The following is an 11,320-nucleotide window of genomic DNA, read 5'->3' as shown; positions in this document are numbered from 1 at the left end:
AATCCTCCTTGATGCATCAGCAAATAAAAACTTTGAATTATAATTCTGGTGTACAGGTGTGATTCATTTATCTATGTGTGTATATGTGTAATAAACCTTTTTCGTAGTATGAAAATGTTCCTGCAGCAAACCACCCTTTATGGTTGCATAGTAGGCTACAGCTGCATACTTTTCTATTAAGATTTCAGGTTAACTTGCACAAGCATTCCAAAAGAGCCATAATTTGAACATCAGCACCACAAGATATTTGCAATGAAACCAGGTAGATCTAGATATGCATACAGAATAAATCAAATTTCACTCTTTAATGACCACCGTGACCTGTCCCTCACTGCTTGAATCGGTGAACCCCAGGAAGTAGGGGTGGGCGTATCGATCGTAATATCGATAGTATCGATACTTTAGGTAATTTTTTTCTCTCCTATACACTTAATAACATTGCTTAATACTTACAACAAAGTGTAGACATGTCTGTGGGTGTATATGCCGCTCTTTTCACATCTCGTGTGCTGCTCCTCTCCTGCCTTTAAATGATGTCTTAATGCATGAATACACTTTACATTTTCTTTACAACGGGTTTCTATGGGAGTAAAACGCTTAACATGTTGTTTAGCATGTTTGCATATATATTCTGGGCTCAGCTGCTTGCAACATATTTTATTAACAAGCTGTATACCGAATTTAGTCTATTTATTTATTTGGTCTTTATCACTATCATCCTCCATTAATTGCAACATATTAAATGTTTTATATTGCAATTAGAGAAAATGAAATTGAGCGTGTTGCATTCATGTTCTGGGTTCATCTGCTTACCTGTACATACATAGTAGGCCTATATATTTTTATAAACTATACCGAATTTGGCCATTTCATATAAGTTTTTTTTATTGCAATAACAACAAACAAATATTACAGTATGTATAAAACAAACAGAAAACAGTACGTACATAACATACTAAAATCCTTTCAATAATAAACGAGTTATGGTTTAACAGTTCTTTTTCATATCAATAAGCCGCTTACGTTAAACTTTTCTTTATAATGGTTTTCTATGGGAGGAAAATGCATAATGTGAAAACTTTGAGCGTTGCTTTCATATTCTGGGCACATCTGCATAATTTGGAACATTAATAAGGTGTATACTGAGTTTTGTTTTTTAATATTACGTTCTTAATTTATTAAGCCACGTTAATTATTTTAATGTGGCTATTCTATGGGAAGAAAATACTTAACATGAAACTGTTTATTGCTTTCATGTTCTGGGCTCCTCTGCCTGCAAAGTCCTTTTAGAAAGGCAAACAATATCCACGTAGCTTTAAGGTGAATATAATATTAGTCATGTCAACATTAGTATTGTTAATTTTTTTAATTGTTGTTGGTCATTTAAATGTATGTTTTTTTAAATGACAAGTATCGATATCGGTGATACCAAAATTTGCAGTATCGCACACCCCTACCAGGAAGTGCAAGCCATCAGAAAAGGACATGCCTTCTGTGAGACATCTGTGCCTGAATCTGATTTCATTGGACAAATAAAATGTCTTGCTGTAAACACTAGATGGCAGTGTTGGAAGGGAATCAAACTCCTTAGCTCTTCTGGATACTTTATTACTGCTAAATTCTCACCAGGAGTCATTTGAAGGAAGCAATATTCCATGTTAAGTATCAAGAGCTTTCAATCACCTCTGCTTACAGATTAGAGGTTTTTAAAACCTTAAAATCAATGTTTGGACGATATAAGTATTAATAGCGGCAAAAATCTGTTACATCTACTCACTTAGTCTGTGTGACTGACTACAGTGAAAAAGCGGTGCACGTGACTCCTTTTTGTTAACTTTCACATTCTAATAGTGATTTATCCACTTGGTCAACACAGGAATTTGAATGACAGATGCAAAGCCAGAAATGATGTATGACTGTTGCAGGAGGATATTGTTGAGCATGTGTGAATGTGCGCATACAGCGTCAAGATCCATGAAGCAGATGTCCAATAAGACGTCTCATTTCCTGTTTGTCAGAGGCTGTGGCTCCTGCCTAGATCCAGGCGTACACACTCACACTTTAGCGGGATGAAACAAGTGTAGAGTTTTACATTTCAGGGCAGCTGGATGCTACTTGAGTTTATTGCACAGAAATTTGCATTTAGAAACGTTATGAACAATATAGTACAAACTAAGCACTGAGTAACCAAACATTTTTGGTTTGTTGTCCAGAAGGTGGCGGCAATGAAGAGCCAGATAACAGAGCAATTCTCTAACCATTACACATTATAAAGCTAAATGTCTAATTATTGTTTGCTCTAATACTTCTATAATACCGGCGAGAATAAAGGTTTTAGTTCAGTCTAGACTATAAAATAAAGAGCAGTCACAAATGTACTGCTTATTTCAGAATCAACCGAGAGGAAAGTTACAAAAGGATTCAATGCCTTTAGAAATACAGTTGAAGAAGAAAGACTAGAGAGATTTGTGATGTTGATAGTGGCAATCATCCTGCAAAGAGGCAGTTCTGTGATTTTCTTTCAGCACACCTGTGTATTTTTCATAGATGTGATGCATGTGACATGAAAATCGGAATGATTCACTGATGCGATCGAGCAGCAGGGTCGGCTAAAGTTGGGAGAGTTCAGCTAAGGTATTTCACCACCAGGAACATGACAAAGCAAGTAGCCAGCATTCCAGCCATCATCATGAACTTATCCTGCGATGCTCGCTTTTCAATCAAACGCATGACCGTGTTCGACAAACCCAACATGTTTGCGACATCCAACATCTTTTTATGGGTACCCTAAAAAAATAGAAAATGTGGAACGTTACTATGAATCTCCGATTTTAAAAAATTGCAGTTTTCGAATGGTATTTTCTCTCTTTGAATAGAGTGAGCAACAGATTCACTTTCATTCACTCAGTAAAATATCTGAGGTACACTTCACCCCCCCCCCCCCCCATTTCCCCAAAAGCACAGGCAGAGACAGTCTCTCACGCTCTGCGATAATCAGAGGAGCTTCAGGAAGAGCACACGCTCCTCCCTGGAAACACACAGTGCCTATATGTGCATACATGACCTCAAAACACTGGTGTCATTGTTAGCTAAAACTGACATGTTTCCATGTTTCAAATATTTGATGAAAAAATTAGAAATCTTGCCTTGGCAATTAAATGGAAAAAAAAAATTTGAAATACTAAGATCACTAAAACAGAAAAGAAGCTAAATAACAAATGAATGAAAAATAAATGGCTAAATCAAAGACACTATAAGGCAAACTAAAATATTAAATAAAGCCTAAATCAAAATATTAATAACTACTATAGTATATAAATACTACTAAAATAACGCTGACTCAACATCCAACACCTACTGTTAAAATAAACAAGGTTAAATTAAATGCACATACTGTTCATGTCATTGACAACGGATATATTGAAAGTGTTAATTATTGCTGTCTACATTTCATTTGGCTATCATTAAACTGTATTGTATCAGCCATCAGCACTTTATCAACAATCAGTCGAGCACTATTTGAAACACCCTGATAAGAGAATGGAAAAAGTTCCCCTTCCTGGTCTAGAGTTGAATCCGCCCTGTGTTGTGTGTGTCACACACACCTTAAGCGTGCTCCTCTGGTCTCTCAGGCCGTTGAGGATGCTGGAGCCGGAGCCCAGCAGGTCGTCCATTCCTCTGTGAGCATTTTGTAGACCGCTATTAAACTGCAGGGTTTCATCAATAGGGATGGAGGTGTCTGCATCCTACACATAAAAAGCACACAGCACTGTCAAAATCAAAATGCCTTCTTTGTAGTGTGATGTACGTTTATAGACTGATGAGTGATGGAGAAAGAGTCTTGGCAAAAACTGCGCAGAACGTGTGTGGTCTACTGACGTTTGTTGTGAAGCTCTGGCTCAAGAGCTCCTCTCTTTCTCTCTCCTGAGCCTCGCGAGAGTAACGTCTGTGCTGGAAGTTCCTCAGGGCTGTCTGGAGATGCTGCACATCATACTTCAACTGATCAACACGCCTACAGAAAGAAAAACACACTGAGTGTCTTTCAGACCACACAGCAGCCCGCAGGCCTTGTTTGGTGATGCAACATTTGTAGACTACCTGCTCGTTTATATAGAAAGAAGCTTTGCATTCAATAACAGACAAAATTGAAGTTCAAATAAAAACCCTTCACATTTTACTGACTCCACTCGAGGCTCAACAATACAATGGCTCAGGGCTAATGTTAAATAATTTCAGGCCAGTTATTGGAACTGTGGCCTGATATGATTGCAAATTAAAAACTATTTATTTCATATTTTCTTTTCATTTTTATACTCGCATTCATTTGTTAATGGAAAATTAAAATTACATTTATTTTTGAAAAATGATTTTAATATCACATTGCTAAAAATAACATTTATTAAAATGTTTTGTTAAATTGTTAAAATGATCTTATATAATATTTTAATAATGATCACATATAATCGCAATTATCACATAGATTTTTCAAAATTATTTTAAAATGTTGCAATTATTATACATAATTAGTGTTGGACTACGATTAATTGTGAATAATCGCATCCAAAATAAAAGTTTTTAGGTACATAATGTGCGTGTGTGTATATTTATTATGTATATATAAATACACACACACATATGCATGTGTGTAAGAAAAATGTTATGTTTATATTTTGAATATATTTATGTATAATATAAATTATTATATGACTATAAATATATACATGTAAATATTTTCAAAATACATACTGTGTGTGTCTTTACATATACATAATACACATACATGTATTATATAAACAAAAACTTATTTTCGATGCAATTAATCGTTGCCCAGCACTAATAATAATTCTAATAATGGTAACATTACTAAAAATCTAATTAATGTTTTATTCAAAATAGTTTCAGTTATTATATACAAATGCTATTATTTAAAAATTAATATTATTTATATAATTAAAATGATGATCATATTGCTAAAAATGTAATTTTTACATTTTTTTAAATTATATAAAATCTTTTTGAAAAATGCAAAACGTAAAATTTAGTTGTAGGGTCAATGAAAATATTTACAGGACAAGTATAAATTTGAACTAATGGGTTGACAAAATCCTTATTGCTGAGCTATTTTGACTAAATACATAAAAACATGTACGGTATTGGAACAGATAAATATATAACTATCAATTAAATGACAAAAGTGTCCAAAGAATTCACAATGTTATACTTGTGTGAAAAGCTTCTGTTGTTTCTGTATAGCGTGTTTGAGAGCATCCACACACACTGCCATAAAGACACTCTTCAAGAAGAGTCTGTTCTTTACGATATTCATTGTTTTATGAGTGAGTGAGTGAGTGTAACAGGTGTGTTGGCCTCAGGTGTGTTTGTGCAGTGCTTTAGCCAGGCTTTGCCACACACGGCAGGAATGCTGGTGATGACGTGACTGCAGACGGAATGTTTTCACTGGATCCCACTGCCACGGGGCGCATACAACGCAAACACCCCTCACATCACATTATTATTCATTTGGCAGAGGCTCTCTCATTCAAAACAACTTACATTAGGTATTTACTACAAGGACAGAGCAACTCAAGTTCTTATGGGTTATGTCATGGTAGAGACGATTGCAGAAGCTCACGAATCCCCTGATCTTTGAACCTACAACGTTTAGGTAGCCATCTATCCACCAATACTATAGTTCAGCTTCCCCATACTCTGGTTAATGATTACAGATCAACTTGGATACCAATTTAATCTTCTGACAGGAAGGATATTTTGCTCTAGTTGCCTATTCTCTTGAAAAAATTATAATTTTGAGGCATCTAAACGTAAAAGGAATGAGGGAAGAGATAAGGTAAAAAAAAATTAAGGATAAGATTAGTGAAATGAAGCAGGATTCTCAAAAATTATGGAGAGTATTAAATGACTTAGAGTTTCCGGAAAAGACTAAGAAATTAGCCTTAATGTACATGGAAGGTTATATCTGATCAGATAAAGGTAGCAAATCATTTTAATAGATTTTTTACTACGGTTACAGGAAAATTGGTAAATGAGCTTCCAGCACAAATTGGTATATTTAATGATAAATTAGTTAAGGAGTATTATACTAAATGCGGTATTATGCCGGGAGGTTTTTTGTTTACTAAAGTAAAGGAGAGTAACGTTTTTAAGAAATTAACAAATCTTAAAAGTAGTAAAGCAACAGGGTTAGATAATATTCCAGTGAAGTTTCTTAAGGATTCGGCCAATTCTATTACTCCAGTGGTTACCCATATTATAAATCTTTCAATTTGTCAAGGTAAGGTTCCTGATGAATTAAAACAAGCAAGAGTTATTCCCCTTTTTAAAAAAGGTAGTAGGTTTGAGTGTAACAATTATAGGCCAGTGTCAATTCTGAGTGCTTTATCAAAAGTGAAAAAAATTATTTTTGAGCAGATTGAAGACTATCTTCTTAAACATAATATATTGTATGGGTTTCAATCTGGTTTTAGGAGGAAACACTCCACTGAGACAACTATTTTATATTTAACGGATTACATAAGGAAAGAAATGGATAAAGGGAAGTTAAGCTGGATGGTACTGTTAGATCTGCAAAAAGCGTTTGATACAGTTGATCACAGTATTCTGCTTTTAAAAGTTAAAGCGATGGGTTTTACCAATCTGGCCTGTAAATGGATTAAGTCTTACCTTGAAAATAGGTGTCAAATAGTAGATTTAAATGGGGTGTTTTCGGATTGTTTGACCACTTCATATGGGGTTCCGCAAGGGAGTGTTTTAGGTCCTTTACTTTTTTTATTATATATTAATGATTTAAAAATGGCCTGTTCAAATGAGCTTTTATTATATGCAGATGATGCAGCAATAATTGTGTCTCATGAGAGGAAGGAAGATGTTGAAAATTAATTACGTAGAGAGATTGAAGGGGCCTCCAAATGGTTTTGCCATAATAAATAGTCTTTACATTTGGGGAAAACTGAAGTTATATTATTTGGCTCGGCTGCTAAATTGAAAAAATGCTTTAGATTAGAGGTAAAGGTTGGAGATCAAATTATTACTTGTGTTTTTTTGGACAGTAATTTGACAAGAGAAAAGATGGCTGCTTTAGCTCACTCAAAAAATTGAAATCAAATAACATTTTTAGCAAGACAGGCAGCTTTCTTAAACACTGAAACTCTAAAAATGTTAGCTGGAGCATTAGTGCAATCACACTCTGATTATGCTGCTGTTACAGCAGTATTTCAAAGAAATTAAAAAATAAATTGCAGACTGCTCGAAATAAGTTGTGTAGGATTATTTTGAAAGTACATCCACTGATGCATTTGCGAGATGAACATTATAGGAAAACTTGTTTTTTTAAAAGTCGAAAAAGGGTAACTTTTTTAAAACTAGTGAATGGTTCCAAAGTATCTGTTAGAATATTATGTATTTGTAAGAGAGGTTCACTGTCATTCTACAAGGGTAGAAGTGATATATATCCTTGTAGGTTTAAGAGTGAAATACTAGCTCTGTTGCTTGGAATAAATTACCTGGGTGTATCCAAGAGATACAAGTTGATAGTATTTTTAGAAGTGAAGTTAAAAAATGGTTGTTTTAGCACTGATGTTTTGAAGTTTGTGTGGTGAGTTTCTGAACTTGATGTGGATTGCACTCCATATATGATTTGTTCGTCCATTTTTTAAAATACAGAGGACCACAATGGAAATAATCCAAAGGCTTTTTTTAATGCATTTTATCCTCAGCGGTTTTAAAATGTGTATGAATTGGTCTTTATTGGATTTTTTTTCTATTATGTTTTACATTGTCAAATAAAACAAACAAGCAAACAAAAACAACCTCGGATCAAGACAAGGATTGGACCTTTGCATGATTCAATAAAGCACTAGTGGATACTTCTACTGATGCACTCACAGTTTGGCATTTTGCCGGCGGTTTGGTGGCTCTTTACTGGCTAGCATCTCAAGTCGCTCCAGCTGATTAAAGATTTGATCAATTCTTGCTTGAAGTTCATTTTCAAGTACTGCAGGAAAACACAAGAATCAGAAACATAACACAAATAGGAATCATGTATCAAGTACATCACAAAATACTTAAACTAAAATTCAAGTATGGGGTCTGTAAGATTGATGAATGCTTTTGAAAGAAATCCCTTATGCCCATTAAGGCTGCATTTTGTTATTGTGATTTATTATAGCATTTTAAAATGACTGTTTTCTATTTTAATAGATTTTAAAATGCAATTTATTCCTGTGATGCAGAGGCCACATGATCCTTCAGAAATCACTATAATATGCTGATTTACGGCTCAAGAAACATTTATTAGTATCAATGTTGAAAACAGTCATGCGTTACATCAATTTAAGCATACTTGCTGAATAAAACGATTAAAATAAATCCTACAGAGACCAAACCTTTAAATAACAGTGTATGTACAAATTATTATTTTTAATTTAAATATTAAAATAATTTTTCAAAAAGTATATTTAATAAAGTCTTTTAAATATTAACCTTAAATGAGTGTTAGATGGCCGCAAAACTAACCTTAATGTAAAAGTAAGGGGAAATGAGGACATTTATTTCATTATAACAAATGCATGCACTAAGCTGCAATGAGTTAAAATAAGTTTCAGGCAGAGAGAGAATCAAGCATTGACAAGCAGATCCGCTGATTGCGAATGAGTGCCGCTTCCTTGGAGAGAACCGCAGACTGGTGGGAAAGTTTTATCACACACGCAGTCTGCCCTGACCCCCACCCTCTGAGACAATGCAATCTCACACTCGCTCACACACAGACAAACCAATGCATGCGTTAGGCATCCTTCCCGCCTATGACATCTCTTATGATGTCACCAGTATGGGTAGGAGACTTATCTTATTCAGACTCACCAAAGAGCCACAACACCACCTCAAACACACACACACCACAGCACTCCATGAGTCTCCATGCCCCCACCCCATCACTCCTCCCTGTCCTTCCTGCCGTGGCACCAGCCTGGCTCTCTGCATAAGCTCCACCTCTACAGAACAATCAGCTGCACAGTGGCACCACGAGGACTCTGACTGCCGCTCAAAGCAGATCGCTTGGACCCAGTTTATTTGCTGTTGTTGTTTTACAACTTGATTATCCAGTCATGAATGGAAAATACCTGGGTAGATGGGGTCTAAACATTTTTGCAATATGATCACTGACACCACATTAGGAGGTCGTGGACAACATGTAGTGGATTTTGTGGCAGTCACGTGTAAGCACACAAGTTTTAGAGAAAATGTTAATTGGCACACATGTGTAAATAGGGCCTAGGGCAACTGCTAACTGATCTCTGATGGGTTTCCCAAAAGCATTGTAGGCCTAAACAGACAACCCAGTGGCACAGATGGTCTCTACAAACTACTTGGGTTTACAATTCTTTTGGGAAATGCAACCCTGGACTGGTTATGGGTCACATTATAATAGCTGGTGTTACGTCTTGCAGTGTACTGTGAAAGTTTTCCTGGGTCCATCTTACAAAATAAGTCCTTAAAAGTATGTCCAAATAAAAAAAATATTGTCTCGTGTCATTAAAAATTGGGCAGACCAAAGTCATATGTCTTACAATCAATGTAGTGCTAAAATATTGACCTTTTAGTGGTTCTTCGCCCGTCATTAAATGCCCATGAATCAGTCTGGTGTGACATACATGACACCTTGTGCAAACAACTTGGTCATGTCTGGATTTAAATGTAAAGTAAACAATGCTGTTTCAAAGCAGCTTTACAGAAAATCATGATGTTACTATTTATAATATTTTAACAGATTAGTGCTGGAGAGATAATACAGTTTACATTCTGCGATGATATAAAACAATCAAGCTGTTCAGAGATTGTATACAGTATGTGTGTGTGTACTGTTAGTATCAGGTAGATGCATATTTTTTCCACAACAGCATTTATTTCAAATAATTTGTTATTTTGACTCTCTTCCCATTCTGCTTGCCATTTATCTAATAAACACAGGCCAATTAAGGGCTTAAAACAGAAATGATATGCTCAGGCAGAAACTACTAATATGGAACAAAGAAACTGCTTTTGAATGATGTTCATATTCATAAACCACACTGCCCAGCTCTAATTGTCAATATGTTTTGGAGTATGTGTCCTATTTGAATCCTCTCGTCTCTGTGGGATTGAGGATCTTTATTCAGTCACAAACACACTTACAGTGGACTGACTGTCGGTCTGTTGTCTCCAGTCGTCCCATGTGAAACTGAACCTCCTGAATTTGTCTAAAAGTTAAAGACATGGATAAGTGAGAAGAGAGACGGGGTTAAATACATTGTACATTATTAAAGTAATTATTCAAAGAATGAATGTTAGACACATCAGGGCCCTATGGATGTCCCAGTAAAACGAATTAAACCAGCTGACAGGCCGTAATGAAAGCATAATATCAACGAAACCTCCTTACTGAGAGTCATTCACAGAAGCTATACTATCATCTTCACTTAACACATGTTGTCAGACCAAAGCATTATATTCTTATACTCTATTTCCATACAATATATTTCAAAGAGCCCTTTGTTTGTTACAAGTTACACCGAGCTTATGAAAACGGTCAGCATTTAAGATAAGTTACCGGAGCATTAACTAGTTCTGTTTAAGATAGCTAAATTATCAACAGTGTGAACAAACTCACTTATTGGTCTGATGGTAAAGCGTCTCCATCTTCAGTGATAGTTAAGGACGGCACTAAAAACACTGTAAACACGTCTTCTAGTGAAAGTTATGCAATTTTATTTCCTCCGTTTCGTTTAGTTTCACATATCACTGTCAAACATACACGTCACCAGGAAAAAAAAGGACCTCTTTTAGGCTCCCTCTCCGCCTGACTAAAAACACACCGCTAGAAGAAAGAACAGCGCCAGCAGTGGCGGATGGTATTCAATATTAGACCTACTATGTACATTTAGTTACTTAGGATGGTATTAAACATTGCTAATTTTTTAGTTAGTTAGTAAGACAAAGGTTGAAACACATTCAGAACTACAATAATAGGCTATAAATGAAAGAAAACACACAGGGAGAGGCAGACTAATAGGCTAATTATAGAAATAAGTGTAAAGATTTGCATATAGATAGGCTGCAGTCTTAATGGCTTTCTTATTACTGCTATAAAGAATAGTCTTGAAAAAGTAAACCAAAAATTAAACCATCAGCCAGAATTAAATTAATAATAGCCTACAATATTAGGTCTATTTTATTTTATTTGAGGTGACATTAGTAAAAGCGAGTGTTATTCTTCAATCCTAGTCTATAAGGAATACATACTATGTCTGTGAATTAATTTTGACAA

The 11,320-nt window shown here is 35.2% G+C and overlaps 1 protein-coding gene across 1 annotated transcript; it reads right to left on the bottom strand.

The window, feature by feature from the left end:
• Window positions 1–862: 862 nt before the first annotated feature.
• On the bottom strand, window positions 863–10,833 carry LOC306853060 (Golgi SNAP receptor complex member 2-like). Its single transcript, XM_079390230.1, has 6 exons — window positions 10,664–10,833; window positions 10,189–10,253; window positions 7,903–8,011; window positions 3,880–4,012; window positions 3,606–3,746; window positions 863–2,787 (listed from the first exon to the last, which is right to left on the bottom strand). Exons 1-6 carry the CDS (start codon window positions 10,690–10,692, stop codon window positions 2,626–2,628), a joined length of 639 nt encoding a protein of 212 aa, XP_079246356.1. The 5' UTR covers window positions 10,693–10,833; the 3' UTR covers window positions 863–2,625.
• Between the last annotated feature and the right edge of the window lie 487 nt (window positions 10,834–11,320).

The sequence above is a fragment of the Barbus barbus genome (assembly GCF_936440315.1).
Source record: "Barbus barbus genome assembly, chromosome: 3".
Classification (NCBI taxonomy): Eukaryota; Metazoa; Chordata; class Actinopteri; order Cypriniformes; family Cyprinidae; genus Barbus; species Barbus barbus.
This window is presented reverse-complemented; position numbering and strand designations above follow the sequence as displayed.

What these genes read in the sequence shown, in the direction of transcription:
- LOC306853060 (XM_079390230.1), bottom strand. Translation starts at nt 10,692, where the DNA reads ATGGAGACGCTTTACCATCAGACCAATAA. An exon ending in CGCCGGCAAAATGCCAAACT is followed by an intron (nt 4,013 to 7,902) that starts GTGAGTGCATCA and finishes TTCTTTCTGTAG; the next exon opens with GCGTGTTGATCAGTTGAAGT. An exon ending in ACCAGAGGAGCACGCTTAAG is followed by an intron (nt 2,788 to 3,605) that starts GTGTGTGTGACA and finishes CTATTTTTTTAG; the next exon opens with GGTACCCATAAAAAGATGTT.